Genomic DNA, 23,473 nt, shown 5'->3' with positions numbered 1-23,473 from the left:
CAGCATGGAGCCCATCTGATCCGCCACACAGGCCTCCGCCAACTCTCATTAAACACTGAGGAGACTTAGACAAAAATACAGATGAGCCTCTCTGGCTTCACACTTTCCTCTGACGCGAGGTAGGAGCTCACATTTAGACACAAGAGTCATTGTGAACAGACGTGCGGAGAGCTTTGTTACCGACGGCGGCAGCCTGTGAAGCTGCTATGTATGAAAATGCTTTGTAATTTTTAAACGTAGAACTAATGACCGTCTGCATTTCAACTAAACAAAGACTTGGCTGGACATTATAGGCCTGTCACGATAACAAATTTTGCTGGGCGATTAATTGTCTCAGAAATTATTGTGATAAATGATAATATTGTTTGAAATTTGACAATAAGTAGTAATAATTGTCAAATTTAAGAAGCAATGCATTAATTTTTGTGTGTAGTACCTTTTTTGATCACTGGATGGCAGTGTAAAACAGTTTGAACTGAAGGATGGATAGCGAGGGAGCGAGCAGCGTGTCTCTTTAAGAAAAATGGGAGGGAGGCCAGTCATTCCCTGATCTGTTATGGGAGCCGATCCGTAGTTTAGCTCATTTGTGCATGCGCTAAAAGGAATACTTGCTGGTCGCACGGATTGCCGTTGAATATGCTAGATTAAGGAAAATGTACTGGAAATAATTACTTGATATAAATAAAATATATTTATGAAACATACCATATTTATTAATATTAATTTAAACATATAGTTCTATAAATTTTCCTAGACAATGTAATAATTCCGTTTATGAATAAGAACTGTCTTAATTTACTTAGAAAAGCTCGTGCTCTATCTCCGCCGAATTTCATGTAGCTAATTTACGCCACTCGTATACCCGTTAAAATCATTTCCATATTTACATCATGGTTAAAATGATATGCAGCTTCACCACTGAGTGGCGCTGTTTCATCGTGGAAGTCATCTGTATCTTGCAGGGTTTTCGTCATTCAGCCCAGGCTGGGGGTCAGGTCTAATGCGACGCATACCTTAACCAGTGATTTGTAACAGAAATACGAGTGGCATAAATTAGCTACAAGAAGATAAGTGGAGATAGAGCATGTACTTTTGTAAGTAAATTAAGACAGTTTTTATTCATAAACAACGACAATCCGTGCGTCCCGGAAGTGCACTACGGATCGTGCTTCCATAACAGATTGGGGAATGACGAGGCCCCTTGACGTGACATGGGCCGTCTCTCTTCTGTTCTCAAAATGGCGGACGCTCGGTGTGGTTTGAGCTCTTTAGCATAGCATTTGCCACGCAAAGCTTTTAATTAAAAAAATCAGTAAACAAGTTCTCAGCTTCTTGTTGCAGAGAAAAACAACTTTTTACACGAAGGCACGAGTTTCAACTGTGAATGTTGGAGCATCGACAAGACGGAGGTTTTTCCCCAAGGTTGGCCTGTTAGCTTAGCTTGTAGCATAGCTGCTTTTAACGATCCAAAAACGCAATTTTCGACGGTTAAAATGGATTTTAAAGAGAAAAGAGAAAAGGAGGGGTCATAGAAGAGCACCGGAGTTGAGCCTTTTGTCATCAATGTCTTCAGAAAGAGAGACGTGAAGAAACGATAAAACCGATAAATGAAAGTGAGGCTGATAATTTTCATTTATCATGCGATTCATTGATTTAGTGTTTATCGCAACAGGCCTAGTACATTGCACTTATTTTACAAGAATTGCATCTTGTCGATTTAAAACATAATCCTAAATTCAGCTAAAGCATCGTCGATCCCTAAAAGATGAACACAACAAAAATTCAGTCAGCCACAATGAGCTTAACACAAAACAGACTGTAATAACGAATAAACCAGTACAGGCAGCAAAACAACAAAATCAAGTTTTGTGTTATTCATTTCAAAGCACTAATGCTGAAAGTTAAACACGCCAGGGAGCTAATAATCAACACAGAACTCCAAGTTTAGATAATTAATGAAGTCTTGAAACAAGACCAGCATTAAATCATATAATTTTCACAGCGCAGCTCGAAAACAAAAGCAGTGTGGAGGAAGGGAAGAAAAAACCTCTCAAGGCTGACATAAAAAAAATAAAGAACACTACTTCTGTATCCAAATGTCAGTCGTGTCTGAATGAATAGCATCATGCTGCATTGCCACATGCAGTTCATCCCTCTCAAGTCTCGTTTCAAGACGGACCAAAATCACTTTGCAGACCTGTGAAAACTATTCGCTCAGTGATAATTAACGCAGTAAGTCGTTCTCTCTGCTGCGCTGTTGCAGAGCGTGTGCTTTGTTTTTTGTCTATTCATGCATATATGCTCACAATTCATCCACTTGTAAATCATGTATGAGAAGAATCAAATAAGGATTCATATTGGAGATTTAATTGCTGGGCTGTGTGTTGCAGAGGGATAACTTCAGACTTTAGCCTCTCCAGGTGTTGACAGCAGAGGTCTGGAACTGGTCTCAGATGGGTAACAAGTGGGAGGGGGAAGGAGTCAGAGACTACGCTCAGTTGCCAAACAACAAGACAGACAGGTGTAAGTGGGGTCATGTTGCTCTAGCATCTCTCATCAGCAGTAAAAAATTGAGTTCTTTCTTCCCCAAACTCTGTAAAATGTGTTCGCAGGGCACAATGCAGTTTCTGCCACAGCTCCCTTGTAGTTGGAATTACACACTTTCTTCTCACGGAGCAGCAGATAGATGGAGGGAGGGAGGTTTTGTCTAACAATAGCAGCTTGGACTGACATTAATCTCTTTAAGCTCAGGGAGGTCAGTATCCTGCTTGGCTGTGGAGGAATGTCAAGCGTCCCTGGGCCCCGCTTTAATTCTAATTCCATTACTACTTTTCTGCAGCTTCGATGGTTTAAACTCCATCCAGAGCCCGGTGTTGTGTTTTCTCCGTCGTCCTCCAGCTGCTGCTGTGTATTCCAGTGGGCCGTGTTACTTACACTCGTTCTTGACGTCCAGTGATGTCTTTGCATGTAAGGAAACACCCTGATCCACCGAGATAACCTCAGTTTTAGGTGATGAGATGCTGCCAGAGGTGTTGCATTTCCTTGTCTGATATTTACAGAAGGTGGGAGATTTCTCCTGCAGTCAGCACAGCTGCATCATCCCAGATGTGTGTCCTCACATCCAAACAGCCAACCTTTCTCAACTTCTCCCTGGTTGTGAATGCTCATCCTCTCTCCCTCTCTCTTTTTTTTTTTTTTTATCGTTTCTTCCATTATATCGGATTCCATCCGTTTCTATCCCTGCTTTCATCGTACACCTCAGTGTTCCTGCCTTGTTGTCTCTCCACTGTCAGGGGGCTAATGCACGGCTCCAAATGAGGCAGCTTGACTTCCCAGAGATCAATAAACGTTGCTCACTATCAGGCAGGACACTACTTCTCCAGCGCTCTCACAAAGGATACCAAGGTGGTAAATGAGATGCCCTCAATAAAACACACAAGGAGCATATTTCTGCTTTGTGTTGCTCACATTTACTAAGCAGCTTAGGCGGCTAATATTAACGAATGTGCAAGCAGCTGTGACACAACACCAAAGCTGGGATCACGTGGATGAGCTTCAAGCAGAAATGTGACTAAAATAAAAGTTGGGTGTGTGCGCAGTGCAAATGATGAAAGGAACAAAGTCTGATAATAAATCACTTTTCAGGTGAGGCCTTATTAGGCTCCGACACTGCTGAGTAAGCAGACTAATTGCGGAAAGCAACAAAAGCTTCTACAGCATCTACAAAAAAAAAAAACCTAAAACTTGAAGGTGCTGTACAGAAGGGCAGCCAAAAAAAGATGATTTGATGACTTCTAGATGCAACAAAAAAAAAAAAAAAAAAAGAAGAAGAAGAAGCCACGGGAAGCCAAGCGCCACAGAACACACAGGGGTCGCCTGGGAGTTACCTGGACAGGTGGCCACGCAGGCACTTTTCTGGACGTTCTGCCCCTCGCAGGACGTGCCTCCGTTCAGCGGCGTAGGATTGGTGCAGCTCCGGCTCCTCTTCTGCCAGCCACGCCCACACACAGCACTGCAGGACGACCAAGTGGTCCACGTGGACCAGCCGCCGTTGACTGTCAGACCAACACCGTGAGACGGGGGGAGGGGAAGAATGGAGAGGTAAGGGGGAGGGAAGGATGGATGAAGGAACAGAGCAGCCAGGATTACCCGACATGCAGAAAAGAGGAGGGATGATAAAAAAAAAAAAAGGTGTGCTGCGCAAGAAAAATCGTGACTGCTTTTACGCTCCGTGGCTCCACACTGCAAGGTGAACACATGAGAGAGCAGGATCGAGGGGTGGGGGGACTTGCTTCCTTTGTGTGAGCTGGAATTACAGCCAAAAACGGTGAACAAACAAGATGGCGTCAACGGGGAGCGGAAAACAATCTGACAACTTGCCATCTCTCCTCTCAGCTCTGAGGACAGGTGCTGCAAAGTGGACATCTTAAACAGTTAATCTAATTTTTACTCAGATCATTTACAAAGGTCGCATGAAACACCGGAAAAATGTCACGGTAAAGCCATGCCATTCCACACCGACGCCAATTATTAATTAAAAAGTACACCTTGTCCTTGAAAATGCAGACAGACTGAAGAATAATTAGACTGCAGATCACATTTTTCTGTACTTGTCACCACTGGTTCATCCCTGTGCATCTTTCTTTAAACTAAAACATTCCCTGTAACCAAAGTTCAGTCGGCTCATGCACGGTAAACACTGATTTTCTATTACTGCAGCCACTTACTGAACCGGTGATCGTCTCCTATACTTTCCTGTGAATTGCCAAATAACTGGAGCTTTAGTGTCTCAATCAAGAGAGGTGATTACATCAATTCCTGCTGGTTTTGTCCCAGCATTCACTCTGCTTTCCTCAGCTTATGAAGTACAGAGATTCCTGATTTATTGACCTGAGCAGCACCGTCGTTCCCTCTCTGTACATACTCCTGTCCTAATTTCCCTCTGAATCTCCGTGCTTGTCGTGGCTGAATCATTTCCTCGCCCTCTCTATGCAATTGATTGCCCGGCACAGAGAGGTAAATTGCCAGGCAACTCAGCCTCTGATTACCTCTTAGCGCAGAGTGCAGTCACACCAGCCCGGCCTCGTTAAAATGCCTCTCTGGCCCCCAGTTGAACTGCCTTGGAAAAGTAGCGGTTATTAGGACTTGCTACCGATAGGGAGATTAACTAGCATGGTAGACAGGGAAACTAATGTTTCCTGCTGTAAGATCAGGAAACAGCTCAGTAATAGTAGTGGAAATCAGTAACAGGTCTGCTGTCAACAGATTACACTTAACTTCATCATACGTCATTTTAATTAAGCGTATATGAAGAAAAGAAGCGGGTTTACCAGCAGTCCTAAAAACAAATAAAACATATTTTATTCTAGAAAAGCAAACGGCACAACAGCGAATGCTCTTGCCTCCACAAAAAAACTATTTCTTTAAAAGAAAACTAATCAATTATAATCAGTGCAAAGCATAATTGCACATTTTATTTTCATGCCCGGGGCTGAATGGAGTGTATGAAGATGTGTGTTTTGACTACACACTCTAAAATTAAAACATTTCTTCTAAAAACCTCACCATACTGCATTAATTTGAAAATACAGATCCTTTTAGATTTTGCATCTGGTCAAATTTAAAAACTAAAAATAAAAAAAAAAAAAGGCTGAAAAGATCATTTGGAATCAACTTAGACACAATTTTTGTTACTGTTTAATATTGTTGCTGTCAAGTATTAATGCAAAAGTGATGTTAATAAAATGTATAATAATGTATTTTTCTGACAATAAAGTTCACTTAAAATCCTTTAATTTTCTCAAAAATCGACAGTGAGCCTTATGCAGGTGCGCCTTATGTATTAATTCTGGTTATACTTTTTATTAGCTTGTTATTGTGAACGAGTTGAATAAAGTTTGACTTATCCGACTGTTTTGTTTCGCTTAATGCACCTTATAGTCTGAAAAATACAGTACTCAGAAATATATTTTTTTAATATTTGCACAACACATACATAATAAATTTATGCAATAATGTGCAAAGACAATGTGTCAAATGATGGAAACTAGATTGTCATTTTGAATTTTCATATTAGACTGGATAGAACTGGATCTGAATTAGAGCAGGTCATGACTTCTGTTGTCTACGGTCCTAAATTAACTACATTTACTTGAACTGAATTTAAAGACCTTGAGACATACTGTGAAGAGTTTCTGTATCTTAACTAGACACATATTGAGATAAGCTTTTGAGGAAACTACACTATGAATAAAAAAAAATACTTTACAAGTTGAATTAAAACGTATTCTTCGCAGGCATCTTCATCTTATGACGTGTACATCAAAGACTAAATATAAGTAGACGTGGGACAGGAACACAGAAGGTGAAGTTTGAATGAGACCCTATCAGCTGTGTTCCAGCACCAGTGTTACCTCTCTCCATGTAAACAAACAGGATATTACCCTTCGTAAACAGTAAAACATATCTATGGGGAGTTGACGGGGGAGAGGGCGGGCCCCGGAGGACATCTTCTCACCACCAAAATGTTTTGTTTTCTCGCTATGGGAGTGTGGTGTTTGTGGTGGGACTCAGTTTGTTAGTGGCTCCTCAGATCGAAGAAGCCTTTTGGATGAAGGACGAAACGTCTCAGCAAAAAAAGAAGCCGTCCGGATGACCTGAGTGAGCATAGTTGGATTATCAGCTGGATTACTGAGCATGAACTTTGGTGTTATATCTCAGAATTATTCATGTTTTGCTCCTTTGGATTTATGCAGTTCTAACCTTGCTGCTGTTTGTGCTTATATTAATTTTACTAACAAGGTGACAGCATGATGGTGTGTAGGGGTGGTAGGCAGGACTTGAAGCCCCACATCCCCAGAGACTCTGGTTCTAAAAATGCAACATGGCAGCTCCCGTGCACCTGATCCAGCTGGATTCAATTCCCAAAAACAAGAAAAGATGGAGACACTTGGTCTATCAGTATAATATGTCTATGGTGTATACAGAACAGGAAGAGAAGACCAACGTTAGCTGTTGTCTTTATGTGTGTGTGTGTGTTAGCAAAATATCACGTGAACTACTGGCTAGCGTTTAATGAAATCCTCAAAAAGTGAACACTGGATGGTCAACCCCATTCAAGATGGCCACTACAACTACACAAGACTAGAAATGTATCATGTCAGTTTTACAAATACTGAGTGAACACTTGGTGTATTTGTAGTGGAGTCACCCCAACACATACGGAGAGCTCCACCAGATCAGTGCTTCAAAACCTTCCCATTGACTGTTGAATCCGTTAGCAAAAAATCCCAGGAATCATTGGACAAATCATTCATCCATTATTTTTAGCTGCTTCTTTCTTTCAGGGTCACTGGAGTCCATATCCAGCAGTCACTGTGTGAGAGGCAGGGGACGCCCTGGACAGGTCTCCAGTCCATCACAGGGCGTCTGTCTCTCTCTCATTTAAATGTTTGCTATAATTTAGTTGTGCTTTGAATACTTTTGAGCTGCAGCCTGAGTGAGGATGTTGTACACCAGCTGATGACAGCATGCATGTGTTAAAGTATAAAAACAGCTCGTTTCAAATTGATATCTCCTTGTTTTGTGTTGACGTTTCTGCTGCAAGTTCGTGCACTCACGCACATACACCCACACACATTCACACTCCCTCTGCAAACTGTGCACTGTACTTTAAATTTCCCAAAGTGGCACCTTCACACAGAGGTGTGGGAATGTTTATTAGTGCTTTAAAACAACTTTTTTTTACATCTTTCGGCTGCTCCCTTTCAGCAAACTGTTGCATGAACAAACAAAAGCAATAAATTGGTAAATTACTGTAAGTTTCTCTTCTCTTACTCGTGCTCTGCCATGTTTTCAAATATGTTTTAGAGCATTTTTAACACTGACCTCCTATTTAAATCTCATAAAGCCTGTTAATTAAGTTTGTTACACTAACTTGAAGTTAACATTTGTAATTTAAGGTACTGTTAGAATATTAAAAACCTTCAAATCAAATAAAACAACAAAAATCTATCACAATTAGGCAAATGCAAAGACAAGAAGTACATACATTTGTCTCTTCAGATTAGGGCTGCAGCTGTGGAATATTTCAGTGATCGAGTATATTTATGGAGTGCTCTGATATATTTAAGCTACATCAATGACTCCACACTTCTCCCTGAAAGTCCTTCTTATAATTTACACTGTGTCTCTCCACTGTCAGAGCAACGCTTGTGCAGGCGCGAATACTTAAACAAATAAAACTATCCAGTAACTTAATATTTGTTTTTGGAAACCTTTTCAAGAACACCTTTCCTCATTAAAAGGCTCACGGTCACCTTGCTCTCATGCACATCTTTGTCCAGGGCTGAGATGTCAGGATGTTTGTGACAATAAGATTTAGTTTTTAGCCCTCTGACACTTGTAGAGCTGAATGAGAGGATTTCATGAAACACTGCGGTTGACCTCCTCGGGTGAAACATTTTGACCTTTGACAAAATTAAATCTTTTGGCTATTTTCTCCTGGAAATATTTATGACATTAAATTGGCTTTAATAGCAGCAAGCTCCCTGTCTGAGCAAATATATTTTATGTCATAAAGGCTGGAAAGTCCTCAACCTGTGATTCCTTTCGTAAGAGCGTGCCAGCATTAGAAAAATGGGCTTCATTTTCTCTCAATTTATGTTGCAAATCCTAAAGATGCATGCAGAAAGCCACAGGACTAGATTATCTATCAAAAGGCATTGACGCACACTTTTTACGTTTACACAGGATGTATGTGATGAATTTAATTTTAATCAAACATCTGTCTACCATTTGTACAAAGTTATTGTTCACGTTGGCCTGTTGTAGTTAACAGTGTGAATGTTTATGAAGTATTCATCTATTGTGGTCCATTTTTCTTCCGTACGTTTTTCAGCATATTTCTCGTTCCAGTTTTTGTGCTATTTCAACAAATCATAAATCAAAACGTTCAGCTTGTTCAGGTATAAATGTATTCACATTTTGGTATTGGTGCAACTTTAGCTTTTTGGAATATTTGGCCTTTTCTGCCACTTTTTCCCCTATAGAAAATGAATGGAGCTCATTTCACATCCTTCAGATCTTTAGATGCGTTTAAACCAGGTGTGCCCAACCAGTCGCCCGCGAGCTGGTTCCCAGTCTCCCGCAAAGCGAAACCTTGACTTGTATTCTCACAGACATAGTCTCACGAGTTTTGTGTGCGGTGACACAGCTCTCACGAGACTTTAGGCTCAGTAGTGGAGTAATGTCGGTGCGCAGAAAACATGGATGGAAAACTAGCGAACAAGCAAACGAAAACTTATTATTTTCACACAGCGTGGGAGGAGGAGTATTTTTTTGTTTATTCTAATTCGAAGTCCATTTGCCTCATCTGTAATTCGAGCGTTGCCTTACCCAAAAAGTGTAACTTGGAGCGGCATTTCAAGACGATGCACAAACGGTTTGAGACAGATTTCCCTCTTAAAAGTTCTTTACGGACTCAGAAAGTGCGGGAGCTAAAAAACAAGCTTGCAGCCCAGCAATCAGTCTTCACTCGCCCCAGCACACAAGGTAAAGCTGCTACGATAGCTTCCTACCGTGTTAGCCGCATCCTGGCTCAACATAAGAAGTCTTTCAGCGATGGACAAGTTATGAAAGAAGCGTTTATTGAGGCTGCAGATGCGCTTTTTCATGATTTTAAAAATAAAAGTGAGATCGTAGCTGCTATTAAAGACGTGCAGTTGTCCAGACAAACAGTGACACGGCGATGTGAGGGAATGGCTGTGGATGTGGAGGAGCAGCTAAAAAAGGACGTGGAACAACGTGAGTGTTTCTCTCTTCAGTTTGATGAGTCGACAGACATGGTGGATGTAGCCCAGCTGTGTGTTTTTATCAGAATGGCCTTTGCAGACATGAGTGCAAAAGAGGAGCTGCTCACCATCTTGCCTTTGAAGGGACACACAAGAGGAGAAGATATTTTTAATGTGTTTATGGAGTTTGTTAATAAAAGCAACTTGCCCCTCTTTAAACTAATTTCTATAACAACTGATGGCGCTCCAGCAATGACTGGTCACACCAGTGGATTTGTTGCACTCTGCAAAATGACATTGGGATCAAATCCAGAGCATCACCTGGCGTGGATGGAGAGTTCTGGAGTCTGCTGTCAGAAGAAAAGTATCCTAACATCCGAAGATGTGCTTTGAACTTAACAGCACTTTTTGGATCTACCTACCTGTGTGAGTCTGCTTTTTCACACATGAAAATCATCAAGTCCAAAAACAGATCCACAATGAATGATGATCATCTGGAGACCTGCCTGCGCCTCGCAACCACCTCATACTGCCCATCTTATGAGACCCTGGCCTCCTCCTCTCAGTGTCAGAAGTCCCACTAAGGTAGAGACACATTTATTTTATACAGCTTGCATAAAAAGTTGTCTCCTATAGACACATCACGTTCTGTTTTATTTACTTTAAATAAGTGAGGAGTAGGGATTGATGAAAAATTATGTTTGTTGATAATGAGACTGGACGAGTAGCTCTCGGCAAATTGCCGACTTCAAAAGTAGCTCTTGGTTCAAAAAAGGTTGGGCACCCCTGGTTTAAACATTTTTCTGCTCCTTTCACATTTTGTTCTGCTTCAGCTTCTTTGTGCAAATTTAAACTTTTTTCAGCTATTTTTTTAGCTGTTTTTGTGCTCCTTTCAGATTCTCTGATAACTACATTTTTGTGCTTCTTCTAACTTCTTTTTGCTAATTTCAGCTCGTTATGCTCCTTTCAGCATATTTCTGCAAGTTTCAGCTTAGTTCTGCTATTTCAGCTACTATTTAGCGGTTTTCATGCTAATTTGAGCTTTTTCAGCTAATTCCACTTTTGTTGCACTCATTTAAACTTTTTTCAGCCCAGTTCAGCAAAAATATGCTCTCGCCACTTCCTTCTAGTAACTTCAGCTTCTTTCTGCAATTTCTAGCTACTTTCCAGCTGGTTTTATGCTAATTTCAGCTTTTATTTTTAATGTAAATTCCACTTTTTTGTGCTAATTTCTGCTTCTTTCAGCCTAAATGGGCAAACATGTTCTTATTGCTTTCTTCTGCTAATTTAAGCGTGTTCTACCTTTTCAGCTAGCTTTTTAGCATATTTTAAGCTAATTTCAGCTGTTTTCTGATAAATTCAAAATTTTCATGGTACTTTCTGCTACTATCAGCCTAAATAAAATACTTATGATAATTTCAATTTCTTATGCTCCTTTCAGCTTATTGCTGCTAGTTTCAATAACTGCAGCTACTAATTAGCTGTTTTATGCTAATATTAGCTTTTTCAGCTAATTCCACATTTTCAACTCTCAGATTAAGAGCTTCTTGTGTTGAAAAAAATTGTAGCCATTCTGGTCAAACCTTCAAAATATATATATATATATTTTATTTGTTTTTATCTTATGCAATATTGCAAGATTAGAATAAGTGTTGTGACTTGTGAGAAAAAATGGGAGTGGTGGTGCAGAGATTAGAGAAGGTGGGCCTGTGATCGGAAGATTGTTGGTTCCACTCCCGGTACCAACAACATCAAAAGTGGGTGGGATTGGTGAAGCATCCACACCTGTCTCCACCCTCATTTACCCCACTCTGGGCCGTTGAGCAAGGCCCTTAACCCCCACCATCTGATCCCCCGGGTGCCCTAGATAGCAGCTCTCTGCTCCACAGAGGGCTGTGGTAGCTCGGTGGTCTGTGATTGCGTCATGAAGGACATCTGGCGTAAAAATAATTGCCAAGTTAGTTTGACTTAGTTCACTGTGGTGACCCCTGAAGAAAGGAGCAGCCAAAAAAAAAAAAAAAAACAAGTGTTGTGACTCCCAGCAACAAATACACCAGATGTTAGCAAAATATCTGTAAAATTGCTCGAGTTATAGCCATTTTTTGTTTCTAAGGTCAGTTGTTTGTGGCAGCCATCTTGAACTGGACTGACTCCAAAAGCTAGTGATATGTAGATATATGTCCAATGACGATTACTTTCTGTAAGTTCCATAAAATTTGTCCAGTGATTCATGAGATATTTATCAACTTCCTAAAAGACAAACGTTCAAACACAGACATACATATATACAGGGAGAAAATATTCTCGTCCGCCTTCCTCTATAGCCAATATGTCAAAAGTTGCTCTGCTTCCTCAGCCCATCGTTCTGTATTCTGCAGGAAATTGCATCCAAGACCCATTATGTGTCTGACAATTTCAAAATATTCCATCCTAATTCTCAAAGTGATTTCATGAATCATTCCTTCGTGATTTTCATTTACTGCTAACGTTCAGCTGAGAGTTAAGACGATCTGTGTGTATGGATGCTTTTTACTGAACCCTCTGTGATAGCAAATATGCTGCATTTTAATAAAGGTCACTCTGCTTATCCAGCCAAGTCATTATTTACAGTTTGCTCTTAATTCAATTTCTTCCTCCTCCTGGATCCACAGCAGAGGGAAGGAGGAGGAAGATGGCAGCCATGACAGCCGAGACTGCCAGCTCTTTCACAAATCCTGCCAGCAGCGTTTAAACTTTTGTTAATTAACGTCCAGATATGCTACTACTGTTCATTACTTGGTGAAAAAGAGAGCTGACGAGTGCAAGTTGTCACCATATGTCACTCACATGCAGCGCTGCTTCATATTTGACACAACTTCAAACTATATCATGGATGTAATGAAACAAACGCTAAAACCAAGAGAACACCTGTTTCATGCAGCGTGCATGGTTTCATGAGGAAAATAACAAAAAGCATGCGTACATGAAAGCGATTCCTTTAAGTTCCGCATTACTTATGGTGGTAAAATGTGCCCGGACCTGCTGTCGGCTTCCACATGTGTCTTTTTAACATCTGTTCACAGAGGTTATCACCTACCATAGATGAGAACCGTGGCAGAGTTGCTTTTGCGGCGAGCGACAATGTTTTTGGCCACGCACGTGTAGTTGCCCGTGTCTGCAAGGCGTGCTTTTTTGATGACGAGATTGTGGTCGGTCGTGATGAAATAATTGGGGTCGCTTGCTGGGTCGACCAAATCCTCGTTTCTTTGCCACTCCACCTGGAAATACATTTTAATGGTCAAAACTCCCTGTAGAGACACAGAAACTTGTTCTGCAGTGCGGACGACGAAAAACAGATTTTTTTTTTTCTGATGCAATCCGACCAACAAAAGAAAGAGGTTTGAACTGGCACGAAACAGAGAAAACTTGTGTCCACTGATTTGAATATTTATTCATTTTTTACTGTGAGGAGATGGCAGCTTTTATTTTGGCGCTGCTGGAGGTCTGAGACCAAAGCCAATCATGCTCTGCAGCTTCTTTATTCTTTTCCAGGAGCTAAGTTTGATGCTTTTTTTCCAATTCTTGGTACATTCATGGACTGGCCTGCTTGTTTTGTTGCTCTCACTTGACCTTGTGCTGTCTCTTGAGCAGCAGTGGTATGGCAGCATTGTTGCTGGTTTTACTGCCAGTCACGATATCGCGTATAATTGGGCTTTCTTCCTCTCTCTGTTTTCTCCTGCGGTGACTTCTGCTCTCATGTTCTTTTCTGTTGAACCGCAGTTGGCACCTTCCTTCCCATTTCTCTCCACACAGTCCCTTCACTGTCGAGCCGTGATTGGCTCGTCCGCCGTCCCTCGTCTCTTGGCTGTCTGAGCTCAGAGCCCGAGCTCCTGTTGTGTTGTTATTAGAGCAGTTAGTGCTTATCTGGGACCGGGAGGATGCAGCGCATGAGGTGAAACAGCTGGCACCACTCTGGCCCTCTAAACACACACCAGCTAAACATGAGCAGAGAGAAAAGGAAGCGGAGTAGAACATGAGAGACGCTGCGCGTACAGAGACAGAATGAGATAAGGACACAGTGAGGCAAATAGACCCATTCATTATAGATGGGCCTTTAGAGATGCCAAACGGGGAGCGAAGCCTCCAAGCCTATCCTGAGTAATGTGACGAGATGATGTGATATATGGCTTCCCAGAGATGTAAAAGAGATAATAAATCAATAACAGGGAATAATTAGAGCTGTAATTTATCTGTGCAGGGTTGTCGGTTCCCTGTGGAATGCAGAAAGATACCACCAAGCCGAGTGTGCTCTTTGTCCCCCCCCCGGTGAGGGACGGCTGGACTGATGCTACATGGGAGCCTAAAAATATCTCCCGTTTCTGTGTCTCACCTCAGCTTGTGGCACTCCCTCGGGGGGATGGCAGCGCAGCAACACCTCCTGGTCCAATGCCACCTCTTTGCCCTGCGGCTCCTCCTCAAAGTTCTTTCTCAGGTCTTGCAGAAAACAAAAGGGGGAGGGGGGGATATAACCAATTAGGCTGTCTGCAAGAGCTTGTGACATTTGAAAGAAATCCTTCCATTTAAAAAAAACAACCAAAAAAAAAAAAACATCAATTTGTTCTCGTTTCTAAATTCCACTCGTGAAATGTTCAGCCGTGGCCTCGGTGAGCAAGTCGCACTCCAGTTGGCCCCTAAGCCACGGTGGAATCAGTGGCACCAACCATGTTGCTTATTACAGGCTGCCTGGCTGCTTCAGAGATGCTTGTCTGCTGCCAGAGGGACCTGTATGAAGTAAAAGCAATTGCATTACCCCCTTTCATCCCACCCCCCACCTCTCTCTCCAGCAGCCGGCAGCCTCCATCTGTGTGAGGGCTTGGAGCAGTCACACGAAAACAAAGCCCCGAGGTGCCTGGACAAGAACTCCTGCAAGCCTGGCTGGCTGCGTGGGGCTTCACATAACGTCTCATTGAGCACTCTTACCATTGCATCAACTCCTGCAATACATTTGTCTGTAAGCCCCGGCTGTGAGTTACACACAGGTAAGAGTGGCAGGCTTGCTTCTTATAGGAGTGTGTGTGTGTGTGTGTGTGTGTGGGGGGGGGGGTTATAAATGCAGGTCTGTTGGTATCAAATGAGACAAGCGAGCTGCTGATCGCTGGCGGCTAGGTGCAAATTTGACGTGTTGGCTCCATGTTTTGTCTCAGAGCAAAACAATGTGTTATTGTGTCGTGAGGGTCTGAGTTCTTTAAAAACAGACGCTGAGCCCGTCCCGATGAATCGCACAAAGGGAAACGTTAAGATAAGCGGAGAGATTCACGACATTTAATTTAATTAAAGCAGATGCTATGGGACTGGAGGACACTCGAGATGTAACAGCTCTGGAAGGCTCTAAAGTACGAGGATATAAGAGGGCGCAAATAAATATTGGAAATGTGTCCTTATGCATCGCTATTCAAGCATGCGTGTCCTCATCTTCTATCTATCTGACTTTGTTAAGCTCTCAAACAAGAGCAGATAATGAATGTGTGTTTTCCAAAAGCCTGGTGGTTTTGGCTGTGTCTGGGATGATACATATTTATGTGGAGAATAATAGGCAGAATGTTGTAAAATACTCAAATGTAAAATGGCTTCCTCTAATAAAGCTTTTGAGGCTGCAGCAGGGGATGTGCCTGCGTTCCCCAGACAGATTTACGATTGCTGCACAGCAATAAATTTCAATTCTGTTTTTATTCAAGTTACTTTCATAGGGATCATTGCTGATATAGTGTAGCTAGTGAAAAATGTGCTCATGAATACTTAAATTTAGCACCCCCCACCCCCCTTTTTTAAACTGTCTTTACAGATATATACTTCTCCTCTCACTCTTTCTTGCAATGGTCTCATATTTTCTTCTATCAGTAAAATCACAAAAGATTGTAAACTGTGATGAAACACATCAGCACAAGTTGAATAAAACTGACCTGTATTAACTCTATTAGAGTCAAATATTATCCATATTGATAATACCCACTTATTACAACCTGAGGAGGTAAAGTTCAAATCATTTGAAGTGGGGTACATTGGAAAGGTTATGAGCAATTAATATTGAACCTGTTGTAGATAAGTCTTTGAAGTTTTGTAGGAATAACGTTTAGTTCTGACCAGATTAATGAGCTAATAGCTAATCTGAGCTGTGCAAAACTCATAGTAGATGAATGTCAAGTAAAAAGAACTCAGACCTCAAATGTTTTATCCTGGTTCTTCCAAAAAGTACTTTATAAACATGCACATTGCCATCAGCTTCGCATTAGACACCTATATAGTCAGAAATAATGATATTCCTCCTGGAAGTGCTACAGCTAGCTGCTACTATTTGCACCTACAAGTTTAATTAAAATAGCCGAGTAATCAAAATTTGATATAGCATTATGACCGCAGCAAAACTTATTTTTCCAGAATTCAGTTTATTTCTCACTCTCAGACTTCTAAAAACAATATTCTCACGGTGGCTTTAATCCAGAAGAGGTTCAGAAAATAACATCCACATGAACCTTTATGAAATTTCTGAGAACTTCTAATCCACTTTGGTCTAGGCCCCACTTGAACCAGCCATTAGCTCAATGAGTCAAAATTCAACTATTCTTTCAAACTGAGGTCGTTCAAAGAGCTATCTACAACAGGTAAGACACTAATAGTCCGTGACCTTTTGACAGAACGGCACTTCAAAAGATCTGAATTATTGCTTTAAACTGCCCGTGCATTCGTAAGGACACTCAGATCAGTGTGAAGTGCACTCACAAGCAATCCTGATGTATGCTTTCTGACTCTTCTGGGTTCCAGTGGTGCTCCAGGCGACACACTGACACCAGTACTCATCAAGGCCAAAAATCTTCTCCACCTGCTGTCTGGTGATTTCAATTGTCACCTGCATGACTGGCAGCGCTGCAAAGCAAGCACAGAAATAACAACAACAATGAACATGTGCTCTGAATGAGGCATCAGATTGTCTGCAGGAAACAAACGGGAAGGAAGGAACAACTGAGCAGACCTGGAATCTTTAGTGCATTTTGTACCTTGAACTAAACCAGCAAAGTAATTAAAAAAAAAAAAAGAAAGCCTGGCAGAATAAACGAGCAGACAACCGTAATCCTATATAAACAGAGAGCTTGTTAACTGAGGAAAATGAGACGAGAGCCTCCCAGCTATCCTTGCTGTAATTTGTAGGGCGTTAAAACGGCAACAGTTGGGAAGGAACGACAGAGTGCTAAACAAAAAAACAAAAAAACTCGGAGCCTACTGTAGACTGCTTCTCTATTATTAAATCCGGAAGGGGAGGAAGAGTTCAATTTATGGAGCATTTCTTCAACAGTGTTGATATAAGAGATGCTGCTGTAACGTGAGGTGAAACAAATAGCTTATTGCATCTCCTGCAGAAAGAACAAAGTCTTCTCTAAATAAAGCAAAGTTTGGCCACAATCCGTTCCGCTAAACTGTCCAAACAATATAACATCTAGGCCTGTCACGATAACAAATTTTGCTGGGCCATTAATTGTCTCAGAAATTATTGTGATAAACGATAATATTGTTTGAAATTTGACAATAATAAGTAATTACTGTCAAATTTAAGAAGAAATGTTGGTTAATTTGTTTTGAGTGTAGTACATTGTTTTGACCACCGGATGGCAGTATAAGACTGAACCGAAGGATGGATAGTGAGGGAGCGAGCGCGAGTCTAAGAAAAATGGGAGGGAGGCCCCTTGAGATCAAACTTTCCTTTCTTTCGGTTCTCAAAATGGCGGACGCTGGGTGTGGTTTGAGCTCTTTAGCATAGCATTTTCACACAAAGCTTAAAAAAAAAAATCAGTAAACAAGTTCTTATCTTCTTTTTGCAGAGAAAAACAACTTTTTAGACGAAGGCACGGGTTTTAACCGTGAATTTTTGAGCTTTGACAAGATGGAGGTTCCCCCCCACACCCCTTGAGGTCGGCCTGTTAGCTTAGCTCGTAGCTTAGCTTCTCAGCTTAGCTGCTTTTAATGATCTAAAAACACGATTTTGAACGGTTAAAACAGATTTTAAAGAGAAAAGAGAAAGAGAGGGGCCAGTGAAGAGCGCCAGAGTTGAGTCTTTTGTCATACAGTGTCTTCAGAAAGAGACACGAAGAAACGATAAAGCCAATAAATGAAAATGAGATCGATAATTTTCATTTATCAAGTGATTAATTGATTTATCGCGACAGGCCTAATAACATCGTCAGAGTCTCGTCTCTTATCTTTGTGAAGAAATCCTTCATTTCATTTTTCTTTGCTCTTATATTTTGCACCTACAATCTACAGGTATATTTTTATATATTGAGCTGCGACCTTGATCCCCTCCACGTGCACCACTGTGTCTTCGCTCTGATAAAAAGATTGCCGTGTTTTCTCTGAGCTTCTAGCCGTCGCTCCAGCTCATATCTTCTGTTTGGGTGAAAGGAGTTCATATGAGCGCAGAGCATTTCTGAGTCACAGTGGACACATCCTGGAGACTGATAGAGCAGGAATACACAGACCATTATATTCAGATTCAACGGGGAGCTTCTCCCTGACTTCCATTTGCATAAAAGCACTTTGTGACACTCTTCTACTCCCCTCGCAATCTTGATCTGTCTGAGCTGATGCTTTCCAGCTCCAGAGTGAGGCTCGAGGAAGTGGCACCTGTCAGGACAACAAACCTATACGCCAATTATGTTCAGCGTTTGTTGCAACACATCAAAACCAAACATGGATATCGTTTTCTCTGGAAATAATTTCATAGATAAGCTCTGTGCTGGGCTGAGAGTGCAGCCTGGCCCAGCGGTGACACAAGCTGTTGGCGTCCATCGCCGGCAGCCACACAGAGTGATAAGTAGCTGTGAGGGTCAGTGGCAGACCGCCATGTATTTGTGTCTTAACAGCACATTTTTTGCTGTATGTGATCACAGTAAATGTCAGTCTGTGTGCTGTGAACGCAGCCCTGAAGCACCTCTCGGAGCATCAACAACACCCCGTGCTGTGAGATTCTCCAACAAGTAATTAAAAACAAACAAACAAATAAATAAACTAAGAAATAAAAGTCATATTTCTGCGTGTTTGTTTTGCCTTTAATAATTCTGCCTAGAAGTCTTGGAAACGTTGACTCAGTTAAAAGCTAATGCATTATTAAGAACAAATATTTACTCTTTCCTTGTCTTTTTGGATTTAGGCTCTTTTGTTAAGTGTGTGTGTGTTTATGTTACATTATGAGGACCAACTGCTCCTTATGGGGCCCAAAGCCCGGTCCCCATAAGGTTCTAGAGTCGTTGGTGGGTTAGGGGTTAGGTTTAGGGTACGGGTCAGGGTTAGGCTATAGAAATTAATGAAAAATGAATGGAAGTCAATGCAAAGTCCCCGTAGAGACAGCAAGACAAACCTGTGTGTGTGTGTGTGTGTGCTGATGTGTGCTGATGTGTGTGCAAGTCTGCGGTGAGTGTGTTTGACTCAGGGTGAGAGAGCGCCTAAAAGCTAAAACAAATGGCTAAAGTAGCAAAATGGGCACTACAGAGAATGAACAAATGGAGCAGAAGAAATGCCCTTTTTCCCATCAAATTAGCAGCAGCACAGCATCCGCATTTCTTTAAAAAAAATACAGACTAAAATAAATATGTTGTATCCAGCATTTATAGATTTAACATAATTACAAGTACCAGAACTTTATTTTTTTAAACATTTTGTTTGTTAAATCGAATGAATCACTGCATCGTCAAAAAATATTGTAATTAAATCTGTCACATCAAGAGTGCCGCAATCACTGGTAATTTACTTAGAAAAATGCCAATCACACATAGTTTATTAAAAAACTTAATAAATTAGTTTTGTTGCTGTACATTATAAAATATCTGGCCATATCCAGTTTCCTCCCACAGACCAAACACATGCATGTTAGGCTGATTGGTAACTCTAAATTGTCCCTAGGTGTGAGTGAGAGAGTGAATGGTTGTTTGTCTCTATGTGTCCCTGTGATGGACTGGAGATCTGTCCAGGGTGTCCCCTGCCTCTCGCACAGTGATGGCTAGACATGGGCACCAGTGACCACTGCGACCTGAAAAGGAAGAAGCAGGTAAAAATAATGGATGGAGCTATATAATAATAATAATATATAATGGTCTTAGCTTCTAAAATGGTTGCATCAAACAAGCAGCTGATAACTGGAATTGGAAGAGTTTTAGCTCGACTTGCTTGATTGTTGACTGGTATAATATTAGTAATGCTGAAATTAATGTATGCGTGTTCTGTAGTTTGTTCCGTTGGTCATACTGAGGATAATGGCCACCATGATAAAGGTCATTTCATCAATGAGTGACTTGAAGTTCCAGTCAGCTGTGTATTGCAGTATTATAGCTGCCTTCAAGACAGGGTGATGCAGGATGTTTGTCTGGTCTCATCTTTCACAGAGAGCTCTCTAGAGTAGGTGGACATGTAGCTGTTGATGTCAGTTTATTGCTGCTGTCTCTGAGATGTTGCTGTGGTCTCCATTGAGGGGTCAGTGGTGCTAAATCCTGTAGTTAGGGTCGACTTGGGTTTCCTGAGCTATCCCTTAGTTATGCTGCTTTAGGTCTAGATTGCTGGAGGACAAACTGACCACATTTCTTCACTATACGTCTTTACTCTGCTCAACCAGTTTTGTATTTGTAATTATTTTTTCTATCCTTGCCGTGTGTTTTTGTCTTTCAGGTACACCTGGACCTATATCTGGACCTACCATTCTGTGTGTCCTGTTCCTCTCAAACCAGCCGGTCAAAGCTGATGGCCGCTTGTCCTGAGCCTGGTTCTGCTGGAGGTTTCTTCCTTTTAAAAATGAGTTTTTCCTTTCCACTGTTGCCACTGTGCTTGCTCAGGATAGGAGAATGTGAGGAAGTGAAGATTCAACAAGTCTGCTGGCCTCCTTAGATACAGAACTTTACTAATTGGCTTTCCTATGTATGTGAATGTTTCTATAAAGTGCCCTGAGACAAATGTGTTGTGAATTGGCGCTATATAAATAAACTGAATTGAAATTATTTGGTTATGCTGGGACGGTGGAACGTTGAGCTCTTCAAATGAGGCTCATAACGTTGAGCAGTAAAGAGCGCAGGTGTCTACACACTCACTCTAACCGTGCTCTTCTCAGATTGATTCAGACACATTTTGTGTTTCTGTTCGTGCCGTACAAGTCAGAAGTCAATAGAAAAGAGAAATGTATATAGAGTCCCACCATTTTTTAAGAGATTTTTAAAACCTCACTGTTAATACAAACATACTTTTATAACGGTCTTGGAAATGATACATGGCTGCATCAATCATAGGGTTACAAGGAGAAAAAACAGCACAACCTTAAACCTGAAAGGTAAACTAATTTGTGAGAAGTTCTTTCAGTCTTGAACAAGAGGAATAAAAAATATTTGATGGGCCTAATTTACTCTCAGGAGTTTATGTGAAGAAAATGGGGGGAAACATCTGAACACATACATTCTAAATATAGCACTAAGTGGTGTTCTGGGCTTTCTGTTGCTCCAAGTACAATAAAAATCATTTGATTAACACAAACCTTCTTTTCTCTTTTAGCTGTAGGTTGCATGGACTGAAGTTCTGTATGGAGATGGATGGCAGGAACAATAGAAACCTGAGGTGAGAAATCCTAGGAAGAGCAATTTGAAGCTCTGGGCTAATTGCATTCTGTTTCCTTATCTCTTCCTGTCTCTATAATTACCTGCTTTCTGTGCCCGACACCTTCCAGTAACACTCCTCTGAGTCATTCTGTCTAATTTCACTCCAATTAATAGAAAGGACATAATAATTTCATCAATTTTTGGAACGAAGAAACAAATTTCAAGCAATGAATATTGATTGGACAGGCTGTCATTTTTTGGTATTTGCAAAAGTTTACTTCAGTTGGAGTATACATGTAATAAAACAATAACACTTTAAAGTCATTAAAAAAAAAAAGACAAGAACAGAAACTATTTATTTACTAAATAGGTTAGTCTTTTCCTTTCGTATGACTCAATTGTACAAAAATAACATTTTAATAGTATCTCTGAAGCCACAGAGGCACCAGGAAATAAATTAAACTCACACTTCCCTTCCTGTTAGATATTAAGTGTGCACTTAAAATTCTTGTTAAAAAATAATTAAAACATGACACAATTCCCTCAGCCTTGAATTTGATATGAGACCCATTAATGAATGAGCTCATATCCCAAACCTCAGTGAAATTACTGTGAAAAATTTAAAAGGCGATTATGTGATTGACACTGCATGAATCCTAGTCTTACAGCTGGAAGCCTGGAGAGTTCATCTTTAATGGAGTCGCGACGGGGCAGCGTGTGCTGTGTTCAACCGCGATAAGATTTGGAAAGCGCACACCTAATTTTTTTAACATGGCAAGGAAGTTATGAGAAATTGGCAAAATAAAATGCAATTAATAAATACCCAACATGCATGAAATAATGAAAGCTTTAGAATGAGTTATTTTGGCATTTTGTATCAATATGCACAAACTTTCATTTTAAATAGTAATTTATTTTAATCATTCTTGGAATCGTATTCCTATTTCATAACAGGTTAGATTGTTTTTAGTTTTATTAAGACTAACCAAACTAAAGTCACGCTGTGTCTATAGTAAAAAAAAAAAAAGAATATTTGTACATACAGCAGTAAGGTAAGAACTATGTGAGTCAACAAGAAGCAGCACCTGAAAAACATTGTTTCTTCTTCTTTCGGCTGCTCCCTTCTTCAGGGGTCGCCACAGTGAACTGTCGCACGAAGACTTGGCAATTATTTTTATGCCGGATGCCCTTCCTGACTCAACCACAGACCACCGAGCTACCACAGCCCTCTGTGTGGAGCAGAGAGCTGCTATCTAGAGCGCACGGAGGAGCAGATGGTGGCGGTTAAGGCCTTGCTCAAGGGCCCAGAGTGGGGCGAATGAGGGTGGAGAAGGATGTGGATGCTTCACCAATCCCACCCATATTTTGATGTCAGTACCGGGAGTTGAACCGGCAATCTTCCAATCACAGGCCCACCTTCTGTAACCTCTGCACCACCACTCCCTCCAGCACCTGAAAAATAATGTGTGTGGTTTTTTTTTTAATTTAAAACAAGAGCAATATCCTGTTGGCTTATGGGGAGGGGGCAGGACTTAAAACATGTGCTGGGATCAGCCAACAGGGAAGGCTGGTCTCATTCCAGCTTCAACTTCAAGGTTTGAGTCAGAGGTATAGATTTATACAGTCACTGGTTTATTTACAAGTGTACTACCTGTAAACTCATCTTTCACTCTTGCCCATGGCACAGCAGTATTTCTCTATAGGAACACCCATTGTTTAGGAGGGGGACTGCAGGAAGTATTGTTTTTAAAATATTAATGCCAACTCTGCCATGTTGAAAAAAAAGGCCTACTTTATCAATAATACATGATCTGTTTATTGTTAAAACAACTGATGAGCAGCTGATTAACATCTCAAAAGCTCAAATAATATCTCAACTACAGCCCCAAATCTCAAATGAGTTGAAAAGGATGTTCTGTGGATGCATTCTCATCTACCTGCCAGCTGTGCTCGAGTGCCTGATCACTGAGATCCTGGAACTAGAAGGAAACACGGCTCAGGACAGCGGAAGGACAGGATCGTCCCTCGACACCTACAGTTGGCTGTCCGCAGCGTCGAGGAGCTCGGCAGACTGCTGGGAGG

At 41.1% G+C, this 23,473-nt stretch overlaps 1 protein-coding gene across 1 annotated transcript in view; it reads right to left on the bottom strand.

The window, feature by feature from the left end:
- unc5a (unc-5 netrin receptor A) overlaps positions 1–23,473 on the bottom strand; it is a 256,125-nt gene that overhangs the window by 76,123 nt on the left and 156,529 nt on the right. The window contains exons 3-6 of the mRNA XM_037675082.1: positions 16,548–16,691; positions 14,161–14,264; positions 12,868–13,048; positions 3,888–4,055 (exon numbers count right to left, since the gene is read on the bottom strand). Coding sequence (XP_037531010.1) covers positions 3,888–4,055; positions 12,868–13,048; positions 14,161–14,264; positions 16,548–16,691 — 597 coding nt within the window. The remainder of the gene's footprint in view (positions 1–3,887; positions 4,056–12,867; positions 13,049–14,160; positions 14,265–16,547; positions 16,692–23,473) is intronic.

This window comes from Nematolebias whitei, chromosome 4, assembly GCF_014905685.2.
Source record: "Nematolebias whitei isolate Nwh7 chromosome 4, NemWhi1, whole genome shotgun sequence".
Lineage (NCBI taxonomy): Eukaryota > Metazoa > Chordata > Actinopteri > Cyprinodontiformes > Rivulidae > Nematolebias > Nematolebias whitei.
This window is presented reverse-complemented; position numbering and strand designations above follow the sequence as displayed.